General features: G+C 39.5%; 2 protein-coding genes across 2 annotated transcripts; one reads left to right on the forward strand and one right to left on the reverse strand.

Moving 5' to 3' along the window:
- The first annotated feature begins 178 nt into the window (after nucleotides 1–178).
- Nucleotides 179–6,204, forward strand: LOC141020100 (transmembrane protease serine 2-like). Its single transcript, XM_073495162.1, has 12 exons — nucleotides 179–193; nucleotides 492–639; nucleotides 1,239–1,331; nucleotides 1,456–1,569; nucleotides 2,379–2,508; nucleotides 2,615–2,725; nucleotides 2,817–2,860; nucleotides 3,776–3,938; nucleotides 4,029–4,201; nucleotides 4,511–4,612; nucleotides 4,696–4,838; nucleotides 6,022–6,204. The coding sequence occupies exons 1-12, from the start codon at nucleotides 179–181 to the stop codon at nucleotides 6,202–6,204; spliced, it is 1,419 nt and encodes a 472-aa protein (XP_073351263.1).
- Nucleotides 6,205–8,397: 2,193 nt separating this feature from the next.
- bace2 (beta-secretase 2) lies at nucleotides 8,398–20,183 on the reverse strand. The gene is made up of 9 exons (XM_073487247.1): nucleotides 19,668–20,183; nucleotides 15,211–15,299; nucleotides 14,656–14,872; nucleotides 12,972–13,103; nucleotides 12,260–12,394; nucleotides 11,813–11,914; nucleotides 11,251–11,400; nucleotides 10,992–11,160; nucleotides 8,398–9,454 (listed from the first exon to the last, which is right to left on the reverse strand). Exons 1-9 carry the CDS (start codon nucleotides 19,959–19,961, stop codon nucleotides 9,213–9,215), a joined length of 1,530 nt encoding a protein of 509 aa, XP_073343348.1. The 5' UTR covers nucleotides 19,962–20,183; the 3' UTR covers nucleotides 8,398–9,212.
- Between the last annotated feature and the right edge of the window lie 2,140 nt (nucleotides 20,184–22,323).

Raw genomic sequence — 22,323 nt, forward strand, 5'->3', positions numbered from 1 at the left:
GATCATAGACATCTGAATTTTATCAGAGAAAAATCTCTCTTGAGGCTTCAAATACTCGTAGAGAGGACGTTAATATTGACCAGATTATTTACAGTCAAGATTGATGCTTGAATTATCTCAGGAGGACATTTCTCTGTATCCGGCAGTAAATATTAAGCTATTGATGGTTAAACAGGAAATGACCACCAATCCGGTAAGTTTTCATTTATTTTTGTATTCATATCAGCTTGAAGAACTTCTTGAATAGAAACATAAATATAAATACCTGAACGCTTCATAATTCATACTACAATAATACCAGTATTGAAAATATATGTTTAGAAATGTGAATGATTAAAATGTGTTTCGATCTGTTTTTAAAATGCAGGACGAATCTCACATGTACATTTGCATTTTAGGCATTTTTCTATCATTTGAAACAAGAAAAGAGGTCAAATTCTTAAATCGAGAGTATGACATCTTCACTCTCATCATGTATGCTTGTCTGACAGTATCCGGACTTAGGTCCTTATTTCATCCATGAAGATGACCAGAGGCAACTTTCTCCTCCCAGCTGTTCAGATGTTCAGCCTCAGTATGTTCATCACGTGGCCCCAAAACCCCCACCTGAGATCAGCCACTCCATTCCCAAACACAAAGGTAGTCCAGTCTCCTTTTCATTGAATTAGCAGGTTATACTGTTGAAACGATGAAACGAAGCAGGACATTTGTGCAGGCTGCGAATAGGATTTTTCTCAAAAACGATTTGCAAACTAAATAAATATATGTGTATGTGTATTTCAATGTTTAGTGTCAATGCACCGGATGTAAAATGACCTATAATTAAATGAAGTCGAAACAGAAATGATAATAGACTCTCATAACTAAATATCGCAGAACTTATGATAGAGATTCAGATAAAATTGATAGATCAATAATTAATCAGATATACAGAATGAATGGGATAAACTTTAAGTTGATTTCCATTTTCAGGACGGTCAGTGACTTGCACATGATTAAAAATACAAATGTTTCTCTTTGAGTCTATTATTACCATACAACAGTCATTTCTGTCAGCCATAAAGGCATATTCTGTATGTAGAATTCTACATGTACAATAAAAAACTAAAAAATACAAATGTTTTTATGTGACTAAACTGAGATAAACCTGGTTGAAAAGGGGCATTACTGAACACATTTAACAAGGTGGTATACTGGGTGTAAATGGGTTTCCAGTCACAGTGTGTGTCGTCCTGCAGATGTAAAAAAGCGGTGTGTGAAGTTCACTGTGGCCGCTGTGATCTCCCTGCTGCTCCTCCTGCTGCTGGCTGGGATCCTCCTCGGTTATTACTGTGAGTGAAGCATTTATCCCCACTGTCCACTGTAATAAATCATATAATATTACAACCTTTACACACACACACACACACAGTATAGTGTCTAAAGTCTTTCCCTCTGTCTCATCTTGTCTCCCAGATTCCTCGGCCTGTGTGCACGGGATGCAGTGTGGTGATGGGAGCTGTGTGTGGGAGTCTCAGTGGTGTGACGGAGTGAAGAACTGTCCTGCAGGCCAGGATGAAGCTAACTGTGGTAAACAGCCTCCTCCAGGGGCCAAAAGTGGGATAAAACACACCTGCAATCTGTTTTACTTGCCTTTCTATAGTCTGCACATCTTTTACAGTTAAAAGAAACACACTGATTTAAGTTTTGCTGACATTACATCAAAGTTATGTGCCTGTATTTGTGAGCTTTATGTAGTTTTCTGTTTATCAGAGTTTATCAAACACACTAATGTTTATGACTGTCTTGCAGTTCAAGTGGAAGACCACATTGGATTTTGTTTTCTCTTGCTTTTAAAGCATCAAACTTGACTTAAGATACCACAGAGAACACTGTCGCTAAATGTCAGTTTTCTTTGTATGATACACACACAGTCCAGTCAAAGTGTTTTGTGAAATACATGGTCTAACACAATGTAATTCTGACCAATGACATTCTTGGGACATTGCAAGCAAAAACTATGTAGTAGCTAAAATGAAAAAATATCAGATTATTAAGAAGTTCACAAATAAGGGCAAAAAATAGCAAAAGGCGAATGATAAGTCTGGCAAGAAAAATATACCATGAAAAACACTAATATACAGTAAATATGTATATATATAGCAGTTAAGACACTAGCAGTAGTCTTGGAGACTGAAAAGATAGGGAGTATGAACAATTAGAATAGTGTTAAATATTGTAAACATTAAGTACATTAGTGCCAATGAATATGTATAAAAATGTAATAATGTCCATAGGAAGTGACCAAACAAACACTGAGGTGATCATGTGGTCTGACTGCACCACTTTCCTCTTGTAACAAAACAAGCTCAGTGTTTGTGTTTGCTGCTGTCTCTCAGTGAGGCTGCACGGTTCCAGCTTCCTGCTCCAGATCTACTCCACTCAGAGTAAAAACTGGAGGACGGTGTGTTCTCTCGGCTGGACCGAGCAACAGGGGAGAGCCAGCTGCCAGCAAATCGGATACAGCAGGTAACATGCTCCTGTGTTTCACTGGATACTGAAACTGTGCTCCTCTATAATCTGACATGTGAAGGATTAATGTGTTTGAATGAATTTGTTGTATTTCCCATGACAGGGGCACATATTTTAAATCAGGCCAACAGAAGACTGACTCTGATGATGGATTCCTAAGAGTGAAGTCTGACTTCAGGCCCGAGGTGTCCATACTGCAGCAGCTTGTCCTCAGGTTAGTGAACTGGTTATTAAGTTTTTAACACTCAATGATAATCAGTGTGAACCTAATTCTACCTCAAATGTTTGTTTTTTCCCACCTGCAGCAATATCTGTCCCAGCAACAGTGTGGTGACATTGCGCTGTACTGGTATGTTATTATTACACATCCTAAAAACAAAGGAAATCAACGCAGAATCAAGTTTATTTTTAATTCCAGAGAGGGAATATTATAATATATTAATAAAATTCAGATATTCATTATTTGTTTTTGTGCATTTATTTATATTTTCTCCTCTCCAGTCATTAGGTTATACAGTAGGTATATGGGTCTGCATTTGTGTTGATAATTTGCTGCAGTTTTTGACATCTAAGACTGAGATGTTGGAACATTTTGTCTCTGTCTTTGATTAAATTGTGTGCAGGAGTCCTGCAGCAGGACTGTGTGTTGTGCGCATTTCCTCAATTAATTAAATCTATAAATGAGATTTAAAAAAGAGGTTTAAGGCTTCCACAAAACTTAGAAGACAATGTTGTTGCCCAGAATGTTTAAAAAGGCCACATTACTACCAACCAGGGCTGCAACTAATGATTATTTTCATTGTCGACTAATTGTTTGATTAATCTCTCAATTAATTGATTAGTTGTTTGGGCTATAAAAAGTCAGAAAACGGGGAAAATGTCGATCAGTATTTCCCAAAGCGCAAGATGATGTACTCAAATGTTATATGTTAATACTCAAATTTGATTATTCCACAACCCAATAATATTCAGTTTACTGACAGAGAGGAGTAAATAAACCAAACAATATCCACATTTAAGAAGCAACAATCACAGAATTTTTTATTTCTTCCCTAAAAAATGACTCAAACTGATTAGATGATTATCATTAAATATAATCATGATTAATTAACTGTAAGATTTAAGATATCACTGTTCTGTTTGTTCACTCTCTTCTTTATAATACAACTTAACACTGCAGTATTTATAGTGTCTATACAGCACCTGTTTCTCAAAGCTCTGTGGCAGTGAATGCATCCTCTCTAATAGGCACTTTTGTCCTCAGATTGTGGGAAAGGGGTGAACTCCAGCAGGGTCTCTGGGGGCCGGCCGGCCTCTCTAGGCTCCTGGCCTTGGCAGGTCAGCCTGCAGGTTGCGGGCTCCCACCGCTGTGGGGGAGCCATCATCTCCCCCTACTGGACAGTCACTGCAGCACACTGTGTGGCCAGGTGAGGCCCTCTCATCACACTTCTCAAATCAGTGCTTGCTGTGGTCTGATCCACCTTGAATCTACTCTGTGCTGTCTCTGTTCCCTAAAGGGCCTCCAGCCCTGGAGACTGGACAGTGTATGCTGGGATAGTGGATCCATTAGGCAGTCTGTTTAACCCTGCTTACTCTGTGAGCCGCATCATTGCGCATGAAGGCTTCGACAGCGTCACCCGCAGGAATGACATCGCTCTGATGAGGCTCTCTAAACCTCTGGACGTCACAGGTGACAGAGAGAGACAGGTGTCACTGTTATTTAGGCTTTCCACGTTGATATAAATGGGGTGGACAAAATAATAGAAACACCTGTATGTATAACTTCATCCTCCAAAATGATCGTACACCTCTAAAACAAAAACTGAACATTTTAGCCTTCACGAAGGAAGGATTTATTGCATGACTGTTGTATTAGACTGCATTACTCTTATTTAGGTGACAATTTAGTGTTTATTGTCCGTCACTCTGTGGAAAGCAGCTTAATGTATAAATCCTCCCTTTGTGGACTTTTAACAAGACATTTTCTTTTCTTTGGCAGCTTCCAGTAACATCGGACCTGTGTGCCTCCCAAGTGTTGGTCTGAACATCACAGTTCCTCAGACAGGCTGGATAACACGATTTGGTCGCACAATAAATGGAGGTGAGACCGTTGTGGTTACATGAGTGACAAGACACTGTCTAAAATACTTAAATTAGATTAATTCAATTCTTGTTATCTGACAGACTCTGGCTCTACGTACCTGATGGAGGCTCAGGTCTCTCTCATAGACACTGCAGAGTGCAACAGCTCCATCGCTTACAGTGGCAGGATATCAAAGGACATGTTATGTGCCAGAGAGACGGAGGCAGTAACCGACATGTGCCGTGTAAGACTACGACAGCGTACTGCTGCCACGCTCGAAAAGAAAAACAGATCAGCATCATGTTATAATGTGAAGAGTTTATTTTTATAACAAGATATTTTCACATTATTACAACATTCAGATGTATTGTAACCTCAAAGAGTTGCGGTACAACTTCTCAATACATCTATAACGTGATAACTTATTGTTAAGACATAAAACCTTATGTGATAAAATTATGTAAAAATATCTTGTTATAACGACAAAATGTTTTATGTGATACCAATAAGTTAATAGTATGTTATTCCGTGACAATGTAAAAAATGTTTTGTTAACGATAAACGTTTCACATTACCTAACGTGATAACGATCCATTTTTCTTTTTCTTGCAGCAATGTGCTTCCGTATAAGACAAACCAGTGACACACACACACACACACACACACACACACACACACACACACACACACACACACACACACACACACACACACAAACAAACATTATTTTCTGTAAGAGGTGTGAAAATTAAGTTTAAATACTAAAACAGCACAAATTAAATTCATAAATTGATCAAAGAGCAATTTGTTTTAGTCTAAAGTGAGCACCAGATGGTTACAGACTGCCGCCCCACTGGTCCACTGCCTTCAGGTATGATATGTTGAAGCGTTAGCCTTGATACAGCCTCCTACAGAATAATGTAGTCAAAGAAATCAGTATTGAAACCAGCAGCAACAAACTCTTTATAATGAGATATTTCCTGGTACAATTTCTTCATGCACAAATGGAGCTGTGACAAACAAAATAGTTCCTGTTCTTTAAGGAATTCAAAGCATTTTCATGCTCATGCTCTGAGGCATAAAGTCTAACAGGACCTGCACTGTGTTCTGTACACTGTTACAGCTTTAAATAAACTGCTCCACTTTGACTTACAACAAACCATTTATACAACTATGAATGTAAAGTTAGAGCACTGACATGGCTGCTGACCATGACATCCTGACACAAATTTACCACATTCAGTCTCAAGGGCTTTACAACAATCTCAGTGTGATTAAATTTAAATATTCAGTGTTTTTCGTTTAGTTTAAGAAGCATTAGATGTTTATCAAGATCCATGAAAAGCTTTGAATAGTTAAAATCAAAAAGTGTTATATGTGTTTAGTTCATAAAATCTCACTCAGTTTTGTGCTATGCTCCTTCTCAGACTGATAGCGGCGGCCCCCTGGTGTCCCTGCAGGACGGTGTATGGTGGCTCGTAGGGGACAGTATTTGGGGGAAACACTGCACTGAGAAAAACAAGCCAGGTGTTTATGGAAATGTCACCTACTTCCTGGACTGGATCTACCATCAGATGAGGGTAAAAACAAAGGAAAGATTAAACTTGTAAAGGGAGATTTCCATGTTTGTATGTACACGTAATATGTAACATTTGATTTAATCTGCCTGGAGGACCAGATATAATGAGGTTTAATTGGCTGGTGCTCAAAGTAATATTGCTGGACTCATGCTGGATGTGCAGTTATAACGCCTACACATAGCTGAGTCTTAATACAAGCTGTCTTTTATCTCTTTCCATCTTAATCATGTCTGTAAAAATGTTTTAAGTCTATGACAAGTAAAAGGGTAATCCCATTTTGACATTAACTGGCCTTTGACCTCTAAACCACATGGCGTGTTTCACTGTTGTTTATATAGATAATATTTACTTGTTGCTGAAACAATTCATGGACAGTTTTGATAATTGTTGTGTGTTTTCTTTTACTGTTGGCCAATCAAAATAAGCCACATTCAAACTTTAATTTGGGCTTGGTCATTTGACATGGGAACTTATTATTTAACATTAATTGATTCAAAAGATTTAAAAAAATGTTGCAGCTCTGAAATTACATTATTATTATCAGAATCATTCAAAGTAATTCGCATTTTTTGTTTATATTTTACGTATTTTTAATAAGGTAGGTCAGGTGCTTACATGATGGAAGTAATGACAGCATTTACGATTAGCTATGACTATATTCTTTATGATTGAGTATTCACAAAACACTAATCATCACATCAAACAAAAAAAAATTGTATTTTTTTCTGTTTACAGAAGCATCAAGATGACTGATGACAGAACCAAAGATGAACTATCTGAGATGTTTGCGTTTAGTTTATTTTATTTTTTAAGTGTGCAAAAATAATATATTTAAAAATGGCTCAACAATAAGTTGTACTTGATATTACTGCTCTGCATCTACATAATTCACATCACAGATGAAGCAGACTTTGGTATTGCTCAAATTCATGTATTATGCTCCAATGAACAATGTTTTGACATCATCTCATATTATTGCAGTTTGTTTTATTTTTGTATATTTTTGTGAAATATATAAAGTCTATATTCTAATCTGTATAAATGTGATCGACATTGTTTATTTGACTTTATGGTGATATTTGAGACAGAAAATGGAGATACCATGTGTGAACACAAGATGTCACTCACAAACCACATGAAGCTTGTTCCCTCCGACTAACAAAGCCTCCTTTGCTCCTGGGTAACTTTTCACAAAAAAGAAATGTTTATTAATTTAAACTGATTTACATCTTTGATTTGGTCAGAAAACTTCTTTCGTTTACAGCACAAGTACAATTTTGGCACAGAAAAAAAAAACATGTATAAATAAGGGAACATTCAAAGACTCGAGTGTACCTTCAAATTGACAATTACAAAACTTTAAATTTTGGCACACAGTGACATATAGGTGCAGCTTTAGTCACATCACTTAGGACTTTTCCATAAGAAGCTGTCACTAGTGTAAAGAGACCAAGTTTTTATTTCAAACAGGTCAGTTGGCTTTGTTAGAGAACTCCCTGTAGTCCACAGGTACCCACAGTGTGTTTCCTATGTTTCAAAACTCCTTTGGCTTCTAATTGTGTACAAAATGTGCAATATGCATTTGTACCATCAAACATATAGTGTCTAAAAAGCAAAGATTTGGAATAATACTTAAATCACATTCAAACAGATTTCAATATAAAGTTGGACATCTTATACAGAATTAGTAAAACTACATTAATACAACAAATTGCATAAAAGATTGAGAAAATATTGATCTTTAGATTTACATTACACTTTTGATTGACTGGAACAAAGTGCAATTCAGCAGAGTGAGTCTCAAACTGCTGATACTGTACATCAATTTTTTGTCGGCAGTGAGCTGAGACTTAAAGGCACTGTAAACGTGTATCTTCGAGTAATATTCATCCTATTAACAGTGATTGTTTGAGCAGCTTTTCCTCTTAACTTCACCACAGATATATATATCTATACATATATATATATATATATATATATACGTATATATATGTATATACGTATATACGTATATATATATACACACGTATATATATGTATATACACATATATATATGTATATATATGTATATATATATATATATATATATATATGTATATATATATATATATATATATATATATGTATATATATGTATATATATGTATATATATATATATATATATATATATATATATATATATATATATATATATATATATATATATATTTACTCCATGGAAGACTGGAGGTTAACTTCAAAGTATAAGAAGGCACTAGAAACATTCCTTCACATCTGTTGGAAGCAGATTATCAACTGTAAAGGCAAATTTCAGGAGGCTGTGTGCTTTCAGATATTAATAATACAGTTTGTCTGAAAATGAAATCAACTTTTACATTGTTCAACAGTGCACCAATGATTTTTCAGCATGTTCTGCCCTGTGACTGTCAGTAAGGCACAAACTCCACCCTTGGCTATTTTCATACTGCTGTACATCGCTGCTGGTGAGATGTTTGGTGTGTATCAGAAGTTATTAAGTGTTTCAAACTTTGATTTACCCCTCTGTTTGTGTTCGTGATGTCCTACATTTCCCAGAATACCTTTGGATAGCTCAGAGACTGAGAGGCAAGAGAATACGTCTGAACTTTTAAAGCTGGTGGAGAAAATTGCACCTATTCTTCTTCTTCTTCTTCTTCTTCTATCCTGGATGTTTTTCTCTGTGTCACAGTGTCTACATATGACATGATATGACCAATCATCAATGAGAATAAGAAAGATACACCACCAAACACGATATTGGAACCGTAAATAATCACCAACAGCTGTTTTTAAGAACTGCTTTAAGGGTGGATTTTCCCTTCAGGAGGCAGTTGATCTGTCTGTGTCCACCTCCGTGGGGCAACCTGCTGTGTGCAGTCTAGAGTCAGTCAGACATTCAGAGCCGAGTGTCACTTTCCGGTGCAGGCCGGGCCTCACCCCTTTCTCCACCGCTGTGCATGGGCTGCGCTCGCTGTCTCCCCGCCCGTTCACCCTGTGTGCCCGTCCCTTGCCTCTCAGTCACTTGATGCGGTGGCGCACCAGCGAGGACTCATCGGTTATCTCCCCGGAGCGGTCTCTGCGTCGGCAGGGCAGGACCAGCAGGAGCAACAGTATGATGAGGACCAAGGCACAGACTGCCATCAGGGCGTACGAGATCACCCAGAGGAGAGGCTCCTTCGGCGCCCCGCCAGAGCAGTTGGCTGCCACGTCTGCTGCTGAAAAGGGTCCTGCGATCTCTGACAGAGCTGCCCCACCGCTCACTGCAGACGAATAGAAAAAAAATTTGCCAGACCTCAGTCAAATCTGAAGTAAAAAGGAAAATATATAGTGCCCGAAAACGTTGGCGTTGGTGACACTGAACAAATGCTGGTTACAGATATAAAACATAAACTGTATTACGATTAAGGTTAGAAGTCGATTTACTTGTGGCAGCTTCTTAACACAACAGTTGTCTTAGACTGGCAGCATCACTGAAATAATCTGAGGTTATATGCTTTATTCACAGACAACCCATTAATAGCTGAGAGTTCTCTTGGTCTACATTTTAAGAAACCAGCTGAGGAATTAGACCTGGCAACCCTACAGTCACAAGTCTGCATCCTCAACCTTCAGCCTACATCTGCTCCATGTCTGTTTGCTCAATGTGGAACAAAGGGTGATCTTTGTACTTGAAGATGAGAGTGGGAAGTCTTGCCCAAGCTCATATTTACACAGAACTACAGGAAGTACCACTGGTTAAGGTTTAACATTTGTTGTTAAGGTCTTAATCAACAGGATATTCTCAAAGTCTAGGTCAGTGAATCTGCAAGTATTAGTACATCGGACTTTACAGTACAGTTTGCTTTTTCAAAATGTATCAATTAATAAAGGCACTTTATGGACTTCTGAACTGCAACGTCAACATTTACTATGAATGAAACTGTAAAAAGAGACTCAACCTATTGCCCTTTCATAAAAGCTTTAATATTTTCTGCGCTTAACAAGTACGAGGTGTTTTACCGGATTTCACCCAATTTCCCCGCAAGGGATCATTAAAGGCTCGTCCTATCTTTATTTTTATACAAGCACTTGTAAAAAGAAGGTGAAATAAAGTTTAACAGCTGTGGCAGGCTTTGAGTGTATTTATTGCTGCATCATTCTAACTGTATGTTAGCACTTGCTTACACTAACATTTGACAGTGAGTCGTACAAAAGTAATCCCTCTCAATCATCCCTTAGGACCCACTTGAAGTGTGTGAAGGTAACTATGTCTTTACAGACTCTGCCCTCTTCCATTATTTTTTTATTTTCTGAGTATTTTGATGTGTTTGGGCAGTGGTGTGTAGTCCAAGCCAATAACAGTGCAAGGTTGGGACTCTATATAGTGACCAGGTTACAGTGCTGTCTCTCTCCTCTGCTCTCTCTCTGTCATAGTCTGTTTGACCGAGGACGGGGCTGAGCTACACAAACGCACAGGCAGAGAGGCAAACAGCCTAAATGGGCACTTTGGCTGTATTCACGCTTAATCTGGAGGGTTGTTTGGGGGGGTGAGCTTTTTTATTTGAGATTCAGAACGTAACCACTGTGACACAATCAGAAAATAATGTTTCCTGTCTCTGATTCACTGTTTTGTTATCAACAATGTTGCTCACTCTATTTATTTACTCTCGAGCTTGCTCTACACTACTCGTTCTCTCCGTCTGTGCAATTGACAAATTCTGCATACTAGACCTTTATCATTTATATACAATGTTTTGACTCCTGAAATCAGTTTTACATACTTTTCTGTCTCAGTAATAGTCCTGTATGTACCCTTACCTGCACAGCTGCTAAGTGCGAAGCCCAGTCTCCGCTGGGCACGATCGAACACCACGTAGAAGCCTTCCATAACAGTAGCGCCAATCACCAGGCCATTAGCTGATGAAGACACTCCGAAACGGAAGCAGTCTAACGTGCCGTCCACGTCTGTGATTGGCTGGATGTACAGCTGCAAGATACCGGACAAAATCATAGGAAAAGAATGAGCACTGATATGTGTTTGTATAGGTTGATGAAGAGTTCATGTTTATCAAGGTACCTGGGGCAGGATGGTGATGCGGAAGGACTGGCTAGAATTTGTGGCCCTTAGGTAGATGGACAGCTTGGGGAAAAACCTCCAGGGTGTCTCTCCTTTCATCCAGCAAGCAAGCTTGGTGCCGTCCCAGAACCCTGAAGAAAAATCCTGGATCTGAACCAAAGAGGAAAAAAGAACACAAATAGAAAGAAATAGACAAAGAGAGACATGCAGGGCGAAAGAAAAACAGACAGAAACAGAAGGTCAGGGTTTGCTGTTCTCTTTCATTTTACCACTTGGGATTAATCTCCAAGGATGTGGATACATTAATTGAAAATGTTGCTTCCAGGTTCAAATTAACCTTGAGTACTGTTTGTGTGCAGTTACAAGAGGTGAAAAATGTGTAAAGCAGAAACGGGAAAGAAACAGATCATGGGCACACACACATTTTTATAGCTGAAAAACTCCCGATTCTTCCCTCTCAAAGCTACTACGTCCTTGAAGAGTGAGTGTGTGCTATCCGCCCCTGCATCTCTTTGCTCTGACAACATGTTTCATCATTGTCTGTGGAGAGACAGCAACGTACCAGAGAACTGCGTGTGATGGCTTCTACCACTGCATTGAAGACGTTGACAGGAAGACGCAGCAGTGTCGTTCCACTGTCAACTATAGCTTTATCCATGTTGTACTGAAAGAGAGGGAAAAAGAGTTGAGTGCAGTAGGCTTTCTCTCAGTTCAACAGGCCCCTATGGAAGACCTTGAGCAAACAGAAAAAAAAAAGAAAACGAGGAAGTTCTTTCACAAGTGGGAAATAAACAGATTACATTCCTTTGCAGAACTGCTACTCAGATTCTGTTTCATTTCCGTGTTGTAACCTTGATACAATTCAACACGTTAACAATTAATCTTGCATGGCCTGTACTGTTTTCTGGTTCAAACTTAAACATATCCTTCACAGGAATATAATGCTGATCTCTACATGGTGATGGGTGATGGAGATAATCAGGGAAGCATTGCAGAGTTTGAAGTTTACCTCTCTGCAGTCCAGGTCCAGATTCTGGTCGCCAACCTCCAGCTTCAAAACCTCCACTTGGTAGTACCACTCCTCTACTATAGGGGTGTACCACACTGACCCCCGATACAGAGTTGGTTCAGCCCCTCCCATGACCTGAGGAAGGAACAAAATTACTTCTTCACGCATTTACAGATGACAACAACTCAGTTAATATCCAACAAGAGTCCAGCAAAGGTTTATCCTCTTGGCAGAATAAATTAACATACACACATACACATACAGCACCCTGCCATCTTATCCATCTGTCTGTATCAGTGGGTCACATGATGGAGATGCAGTGAGTAAGGCCCAGAGGCCGTTGGTATAACCGTGACAGACCTGCTCTCAGCAGGATACTATCTTAGCTTAATTAGCTCCACTCTAACTAGACCGGGCCTCCAATGGAGAAACCACATTGAGGATACAAGCAATTATTTTTCTAAAATGCACTCAGCTGCTATGTCTGATTCACTATTGACAATTTTTTTTTTGTCTGGGAGGAAAAGTGCTCTTCCAGTCCATGTTAAATGCCCCAGAGACAAATTGTATCACCAAAATACAGAATTAGAGGCAGAGATCATAAAAATATAAATAGTCTCCAAAGACTCTGTTTAGACCTTAAACCAAACCTTATTTGACATGATTATTTGATCAAACTTCTCTCTCCAGACGGCCCCTCCTGACTACTCACAAGACTGCCACCCGCTGGGTCAGCTGCGCTGCTGGCTGACAGTCCAGCACCGCACATCTGGAGGGAAAAGATGTCAGGAATTCCCAGCTGTTGCACGACAGAGTTGAAGAAGGGCTCCAAGGACGAGTCAGGCTAATTGAGAGACAGGGGATGTGTAATCATTAATTCTTTGAGCTTTTATATTAGCATTTTAAGCTTTTAGTTTGTGTGATTATTCGACTGACTTAGCGCACATTTATTTTCTCTTTGCCAAAGTATAGACGACATATAAAGTATAAGTTCAGATAACAAAGGATCTGAGGAATGAAAATGTGAACTGGAAATACACAACTGAACTGAAGAACATTGTGTATCCTGATACAATTACATGGCTTTACAAAATCTTAAAGAACATTTAAGGCTTTAAAGCCTTGGGGAGTATGAAGGAGACAACATTTTCTGGACATTTTTGTTCTCAGATGGGTTCTTTAATGTCAGTCCTGTGTCATCATGTCATGATTGACAAACAAGCCTCAGGCAGATTGAACCTGAGCACTCAGGAGACACCGGCCGTACAAAGTGTTCAGTGTGGTCATATCTGCCCCTCAATCACTGGCATTTGATCCCAAAGGTTGCTCTAGTCAGCACAGAATGAAAGAACGTATTGTGCTGGTTTACGCAGTCATCACTCTCATCCCTTCAACACCAAATGATCACGTTAAAGGAAGCTGACACCATCAATAACATTTGTGTTATTTAAGTCCATTAATTAACCTGTGACAAAACATTTTTTTTACTGAAGAGGTGCACTATGTTGGGTCATACATCAATAAGTATTGTCTAATATTTAGTGTAAAAAATGAAATGAACAAATATTACTGCAGAGAACTGAGGATATAAACTAATATAGGACATATTAGAGCACCAAAAGTAAATCATATCTGGGATATTAAAAGAAACTTTCGAATTTAAAAAAAAAATTGTATAAAAACCAAAATGAACATGAACATGACATTTCTGTTGTCATGTGAAGTGTCCATTACCACAACCAGATAGGACCTGTGCGAAAAGGTTCTGTAAAACCAATGTGGGACAGTTATAAAAAGGTAAGTTATAAAATACTGACTGATTCACTCAATAAAACCTGCTATTATCAAGTAAAATGTTATTTCTTCTCTGTGCCTCAGGCAATATCGACACAAACTGTTTTTATTTGGCCTTTATTTAACAGGTTAGTCCCATTGAGAGCAAGGATTTCTTTAACAATGGAGACCTTGCAAAGAATGGCATCATTTGTCTGTTTCTCGCATGTATCAAAATGTTTCATGAACTTTATACAAACTCAGACCTCAAACAGCATCTAGTGATAGTGGTGATGATTTTTCTCCAGATGCTTACTACCAATGTCAGGTCTACAGGTGAAGTATATGAGCCCTAAAACATCAGGGCTCAAGAGAAATTATTTTGAATTGCCTAATAAACAAAGGAAGCTGTGGGATCAAAATGCCCTCTTTCATTTATTTGTTGTTGAATTGTACTAATTACTAATCATAAACAAAAAACAAATCCAGCGTCAGTTGCGAACAGTAACCAGATATCTGTACCAACATACTTTTAGACTATATTGTTTTAGAGAGCATTTTTCTACTGATTGTGAGATTTAACATTTAAGATAAGATATACATTTTACGAGCATCTCTCTCACCCGTGCCAGCATGGGATAGGCCAGTCCCAGGATGCCCTGCCAGTTGACTCCAGGAAGGAAGAAGCCTTCAGATGACAGGATGGCAGCTATGTTGACAATGATGGTCCCATTTGGGCCTTTGGGGATAGAGACACGATCAAGACCCAGTTCACCTTCCCAGTTACCCTGGGTGTACCGGACTGCCACAGTTCGACCAGTTGACTGGTAGGTACTGGAGCTAAACACAGGAGGGAAGACACATGAATAGAGACAAAGGTCTGTGGTAGGTAGATAAAATTAGGACTAGGGCTGTAATAAAAGGGTCTACCTCAAAAGATAAATGCAAGACAAGAAAACCCTACTTGTTTTCTTGTAAGACAACAAAACTCTCATTAATTACAAAGCAAAGATTATGTAATTCATTCCTGAGTATAGAAATACTAGGACTATCCATTTAGATTTTAGACTGCGGATAATGAAGAGCAGAGAAGGTAACACAACTACTAAACCAAAACTATATCTATCTAAATATTTGTACTAGAGTTACAAGTGTCACAAGGAGTTCCAGCCACTCACAGTGCTGTGTTGAAGTAGTGAGTAATGAATGGGTGTGCAGCCGCAGCCACGGCAAAGTTACTGCTGCCCGTATCCACCAGGATGTTGAGCTGAAAAACACAAGGCAAAGGCTTATTTATCAGCCTTTATAGTTATCTGCTCCAAGACAACCCCACCCTAACAAACAGAGCTGTTGAGTCATAGGGCGAAAAATGACAGCTGTGGGAGCGATACATGGACAAGAGGACTAAGTTTTTAAAATGCAACTAGACATTTAAGTTTCACTTCGTACTAATAATAACAATTAGAGAGTGAAAAGCAGAGGAAGATCAGAGGGCGTTGAGGGGGAAACACAGTAAATATTAACTAATTGAAAAAATTCTGTTACAGTAAAATTACTGTATCAGAAGGATCCATATTGGAATTTATCGAGACATACTTCAAACAACTGGTATGCATTTTGTCACAGACAAATAAATGAACATTATCCACAACTTGGCAGTGTTGTTTGTGTTCCATGAAGTCCAAAAGTCAATGTGGGCTGTGTGGAATTATTACATTGCAAAATGAAAGCAACAGACTCCCTTTGTTTTGATGATGCAGAAAACATTTTAGTCAGTGTTTTGTTGCAGAATTATTCATGCAAAGCTTTGTCACCAAATAAAACATTTGTCTATTGAAGTGTACAGCTGTATTATAATGTCATATAACGAGCTTCACAACTGAGCAACCATTACTATGCAACACCGATATAATTGCTCTCTAATGCGTGATCTATGAGTCAAACATTTCAGCCTCTGGCTACTGACATGACCGTATGACCCATCCAGCCATCCTGGTATGTGTCATGTGCACAGTGGGGACCGGCGAACAGCAGTGGAGATAATGTTGTCTTCCAGGCATCAAGTCAACGAGCAGGAACTAATTAGCCAGCAGACTTCTGCCACCTCCACTACTGAGCAGGGGCCATATTAACACTCACCAGCAAGCATTCCTCACCATGACGGGGTCATAAAACCTAATGCCCCACAGCCACCTGATGACTCAACAACAAAGACATCTATAAAGTGGATCTTCAATGATGCACATGACACAGTCCATGAAAATAAGATATATATATATATATATATATCTATATATATAGAGTTCGCTGAGCAGACTCGGCTGCAAACAGTGACTGCAACAGTTAATCTGTTATCACCCCTCTGTGGGTGCCATTGTTTGAGACAAACCAGACTAGCAGGAAGTAGTTTACTTAAAATATTAAAGCGTGCAAAAGGCAAACAAGGAATTCCAACAATTACATCAAGCTCACTTCCTCAAGCCCTCGAGCCTATCACACTGAAACCATGTCTAACTACAGCCTGTCATCATGTGCATGAAGTCATTATGAAACAATTGGGAAAAATACCCTGTAATTATCAACAATGTGTTATCAACCAGTTCAGTCGGGCACAGGAAGCCCCAGTTGGCCTGTCCGTGAGAGTCGGGCTTATCAGTTCCTCCTCATTGGATAGGCCTTGGGCCCATCACTGTGACCGTGCCATCAAAAACCCACTGATGCCTTGCAGATGGCATCAATCCATTCACACAAAGCCTGAGCCGGCCAAACAGGCCAGATTGGAAAATACTGGAACCTTGTGGTAAAGGAGGGGGATTAAGGCTTTTCCTTATGCCCAACACAGTCTATCTTTTCTTGTCACACTATCCTCCCTTAGCTCGGCTGCTGAGCCTCAGGCAAACCTCGTCCTCCCGCTGCTGCGGCAGCCTGCAGTTGCCTGCAGTTGAGCGTTCACTGCCTAATTGGCAATGGCTCCGTGGCGGCGACGTGCATCTGCTACCTGTTTGTACCAATTAGCAGATGTGAGGCACTCCAGCCGACACCTCAGCTTGGCTGTGCCACGTGCTAACAGATGCGGCAATTAGTGGCTCATTTGAATAGTGCCTCATTTAACACCACGGCCCTGTAATCACATCATCATTAAGATGGAATAATATTGAGATAACTCAATATAGTATTGAGTTTCAGGACATTTTGGCACTGCATAACCAATCTGTACCAAAGTGGACTGAGCTCTGCTGGCATGACTAAAGGTTGGATTTAAACTGCTAGCCAGACAGGAGATCAACAGCCCAAATATCAGGGGAGGAATATCGCAAGGTGGAACAAGGAGCATCATCCACGGGTGCAACGTTCAAAACTGAAACTACTTACTGAAACTTGACCGCACAGTATGTAATTTCTGCCGCTAAAGGTCTATCAATGAAAACAAAAGACAGGCGTGGGATTATGGGAGTTATTGTCTTCCTTGTTAAACAACCACCATTGCCGATTAAAATCCATCTGTGTGACGTCAGGCAGAAATGTTCACAGACAAGGTAATATTTTACGGTTTTAATCAAGTTATGTTTAGTTCGCCAATTTCTTTCCTTACTCAGTGACTCTCTACTGTAAGTTAAAGGGACAGGCAACCAAATAAAACATATTGTTACCCTGAGTAAACATTTTAGATAATGTACGTACACAAGTCAACTAGATATATAGCCAAGCTCTTGATATCTGAATGCAGAAATATTACATATCATATTTTTAAATGGTGGGCGAGTGAATTGTTAAGATGCAAAACTACTAGGATCCCAAGTTTCCTTAATTCACTGATTTCCTGACTGCCATGCTCTGACTATGTAAAAATAATTAATTATTAGGAATCCTACATATATCAGCATTTTTACCTCACAAAACATAAAAAATGAGTAGAAAGTGATTTGTATTATAATTTCTTAAAATGTATTTGATTATTTCTTTTATTTCACCAGAAATATCTGGTTAGTCAGTTCCAACAGTATGGTAGGCCAACTGTGACCAGTGGGTCCCACTTTGGCAAGCCCTTGACTTATTTGTGGAAAAAAAAAAAAAAAATCCAATGTTTACTTCCTTCTTGAGGTTTCTCAACCTAGACAGCAAGTCATCTGATTGTGTTCCCAACAGACAAACTTTTTGTCATGTCATTGCAGGAAACACACAGGTGTAGCCAGTGACATAGGCGAAGGGTTTCAGGGTCCTGGTATTGTGCTTGCCTGCCCACTGGAATAGCTTACTAAGACACTTAATGGAACTAAGCCCTTGTTAGTGTTAGCTGGACCTATGTTTTTCCTGCTATGACAAGTCACAATGTCTGTGGTGACTGTGGGTCTATTAAATCAACAGGTGAGGCACTGCTGACACTGTTATTGCTCCTTCTATAGAACATATTCACAGATATCAAATGTATCATTTACTCTTTATGCAGTCTGACGATTAAACTTTAAATTTAGGGAAGTTCCTCCTTTGGGCACCCTTAAATTGTGTTGTTCCATTAGAAGAGCAGGTATTAAGCATATTTTACTACTTTATAATGGTTTTAAACTGGTGTGGGAACTGTACTCTGCCAAGTGCTGCAACATTATCCTCTCAGGAGGTTGACACAGGGCAGTGACACGGCAGGCAGTACTGATAAGCCTCAGTGAGCCTGAGAAACTGAGCTGTGCCACCCAAGAGTCTTAAAAGCTCTGATCTGTTTAACTTGAGATGCCCAGGAACAACAGGTCAAGTCACTAATGAGATAATTCACCTTTAACACATCTACTTACACAAAGGCAAAGCGTAGCCTTAAACCTACAACACCCTTAAGCGTTATGTATTTTTAATAGTGACAGGAGAATCCCTCTTCCAGCTCTTCCGGGACCATTTAGTCCCCTTTAATCATTAATATGATCTTGTTCAGCACTCTACATAACGAGCAGTATAAAGTGATGACAATAAATTACACGGGCATATTTCCATGCAACCAAAAGAAAATAAGCAGCAAATATGCTGTTTGTGTGCAAGTCTGGGGCTGCTCTTTGCTCCCTGGGAGCCTCATAATCCCCGTCAGCTGCCTGGTAGGAAACACTGGTCCTCACAGGCAGCATCATGTGAGTGCATGTGAGCGGGGATTTTAAGTCTACCTAAGGACCCCATGGCTGTAAATACTCAGCCAGCTGCTGCACCCCACAGCCATGATACTATCCTGCTATGATGGTCCCAGACAGGCCTGGAATTAAAACAGCTGATTTGATTTTATTAGATATAGTGCTATTAAAATATGTCTGGCTCATCTTCCTATGACCCAAGTCGTCTCTGCTGCGGTTGGTGTCATATCAAACACTTGTCAAGCATGTTTAAATATCAGATCTTGCACAGAGAGGTAGCCAAGGCCCTGGAGGGGAAACAAACACACCCAGCCCCCTTTAATGGATCACATGGTGGACGGACCGACCCCTGTTCACACACAGAACATAACACTTGACCCTGTGCTGATACACTGAATAAAACATGAAAATAGAAAAACGAAAGAAAGTAAAGAAAGGAGAGGGGTGCATTTCATTTAATTCTGCTCAAAAACACAACAAGGTGGTTAAATGACACACACACGTCATACACAGTGATATTACATTACCTTTTGAGCAGGAGTCCCAATTGACATTTCTATGTAGTAGCCTCTTCCAGAGTCACCTTGCAAGTTATTGACCATGTCCAGAAAGTTCACTGTCCCAGTGGGATCCGAGGCCAAGGAGAGGCCGTTTCCATCAGCAGTTAACGCGACTTGCCGAAGAGGAGTCAAATCCATTACCGAGGATATATTGTACTTCCCCGTGTATATTCTTAATGGTATACTAAAATGACACTTGGCCACGCCGAAGTATAAACTCAAAGCAAATGCCCATATCGAAAGTGAAGCGGTGTGAGCCATGGCGGCGTTGATTTCTATAGTGATAACAGGGATAAGACTCCTCGCTCAAAGTTTGCTACCTAACTTTTCAGTTTAGCCATCATCGAAACGCCTGTGCCGCGGTCACCGCCATCATGAAAAACGCTGCCTCTCCGCCGTCAGAAAGAAGCGAAACATACTCACATGGAGAGACAGTATGACTGACACTGAAAACGACAGTTTTGTTGTCTCCGGTCGGTTTATTTCAACAATGTTTCGTCTCCATCCACTCCTCCAACTGTAACAAGCTGGAAAGAAGCGGAAGCGCGACTTCCGGTTATTTAGACTTTCAACTTAAAATAAACATAAACGGTTATTAGGTATGTAGAGTAAAAAAAAGAGTCATTTTGTGGGCCACAGACAAGGAATTAAATTTAAAAAAGACAGCCACCGCCTATGCCAAGGCAATGTATTAGTCTGTATTAGTATTATGAGTCAAATAACAAGTTCGCCGTCATGAACTCTATTATTTTGAAGGCTCAGTGGCAAACACGGGAGCGTTATCTTCACAGACTTGACGCTCCTGCTGCTGCGGCTGCTGCTGAAAACTTCCTGGACGCCTGGTGACAGACTTTAACCAAGCATGTGGAACGACTACCCACAATTTGGATTGATGTGAGCAAGCCGGACAAGCAACACATGGGGGTGGGTGTGTTTGTTCACTCGTTTGATCGTGGGACAGACAAAAAAAATTCCACATTGTTGCACGGCGTTTGTTTCGCATTCACAGTGCAAATCCAATTTTCTATACTTTGGCCAAGGCCTTTGGTTTTCTGGTTATGGTGGTCTTGCAGTTTAAATGTGCTCAGTCACAGAAAAGGGAAATTGCCTCATGCTTGAACCAGTGACCTAATGTTAACTATAGTTATAAAAATCTATATATCTCAATTGAAAAGGTTGGTGGGATATTAATCAAGTAGAGGGCTGTGAATATTTCAATAAGATAGTAAATAATGTTTTCCAGGAATGTTTTCTCTTTGCTTTTGTAAAGAGATTCTTAATTTAATGAGATGTCACTGAAAAAGATGATTTTAAATAGCCCTTGCTTTGTTTCTCATACAATTAAAATGCTGCTGAGACAATTCATATGTCAAATCGTGCATTTTTATCTGTAAATGGCTGCTGTAGATTTTATTATTTATAACTGGTCATATTTTTTTGAGTTATTTCATTTTAAAGACAATACCCATAGGCATTCAGTGTATTTTTGTTTAACAAGAAAATGGTGCAAAACACTATTGATATTTCAAAATGCTCAGTAATGCACACTGATTAAATGCACTATAAGCTCATCATGATGATATTAATAGTTTGCATTATGAGTTATATAATGCATCGAAATCAATAGAAGCCCATTCACTCGCATTGTATAACACACCGCCATTAATACAGGGCAAGGTCCTTTCAAGTCTCAAGATGTTCAGTATTGCACATTAGTTGCATTGCACACTCATAAGCTCATTATGATGACATGCATAGTTATACTGTGTACTGTAATATATTCAAGCCTAATGCAGACATTTTTTATCAAAGCCATTTAACATAATTGCATGTATACATGGAGATCAATTAACATATGATAAAGTCATCCTAAGTGAATACCAATCAGCATCGATGCACACATCTCCTTCAGGGGGTGCTTCTGTAGATCATTTTGTGCCCAAGCACCAATGTCTGGTTGTTGATTATCCAATGCAATCTGAGAAATAATATCAGCTCTTGTATAGACGCAGCATTAAAAAGAGGTTTTTGTTCTTTGCATGTTTCAGCCGGGACAGTCTCATTTGCCGCATTGACAGTGCAGAGAAAGAGGAAGAAGATCCCAGTGGTAAGGCCAGATCAATGTCACAGGCCTTCTCCATGCTGCCTGTTTCACACAGACAACCACTGTCTCGCTCTGAATTCCTCATGAGTCCACAGTTACACTGTCACATGTTCGCCCCATCTCCCTCTCTCTCTGTCTCACTCTCTCATTGAAGTTAATCGCTATAGTTACAATAACCAAAATAAAGCGGGGAACTACTGTGACCACAAAAAAAACTCCTTTCCGGTGCCTCGGTCGTCATGCACTGGGTCTTGTGAATGACCCATTTAAGCACAATTCATGTTTCTTCTTCTTCCCTGTGACTTTGAGATACTTCCTAGGCCTGAGAGTATACAGTATACACAGCAGGAATGCATCTTTTACGTGTCTTTTATGAAACACACTGAGTCTAGTGGTTGATCATGTGTATTATACCTCCTTGGGTTAGAGAGTTTCTCAACTTTTTCTGCCTCATAACCAAATTTCTATCCGCCGATAAAGTTCTTATGTGTTGGAAGCCTGTGAACTTGTGCACACTTA

The sequence above is a fragment of the Pagrus major genome, chromosome 2, assembly GCF_040436345.1.
Source record: "Pagrus major chromosome 2, Pma_NU_1.0".
Lineage (NCBI taxonomy): Eukaryota > Metazoa > Chordata > Actinopteri > Spariformes > Sparidae > Pagrus > Pagrus major.

What these genes read in the sequence shown, in the direction of transcription:
- LOC141020100 (XM_073495162.1), top strand. An exon ending in CCAGGATGAAGCTAACTGTG is followed by an intron (nt 1,570 to 2,378) that starts GTAAACAGCCTC and finishes GCTGTCTCTCAG; the next exon opens with TGAGGCTGCACGGTTCCAGC. An exon ending in GGTGACATTGCGCTGTACTG is followed by an intron (nt 2,861 to 3,775) that starts GTATGTTATTAT and finishes TTTTGTCCTCAG; the next exon opens with ATTGTGGGAAAGGGGTGAAC.
- bace2 (XM_073487247.1), bottom strand. Translation starts at nt 19,961, where the DNA reads ATGGCTCACACCGCTTCACTTTCGATATGGGCATTTGCTTTGAGTTTA. An exon ending in TTGGGACTCCTGCTCAAAAG is followed by an intron (nt 15,300 to 19,667) that starts GTAATGTAATAT and finishes TGTGTTTTTCAG; the next exon opens with CTCAACATCCTGGTGGATAC. An exon ending in GCATCACCATCCTGCCCCAG is followed by an intron (nt 11,161 to 11,250) that starts GTACCTTGATAA and finishes GGTATCTTGCAG; the next exon opens with CTGTACATCCAGCCAATCAC.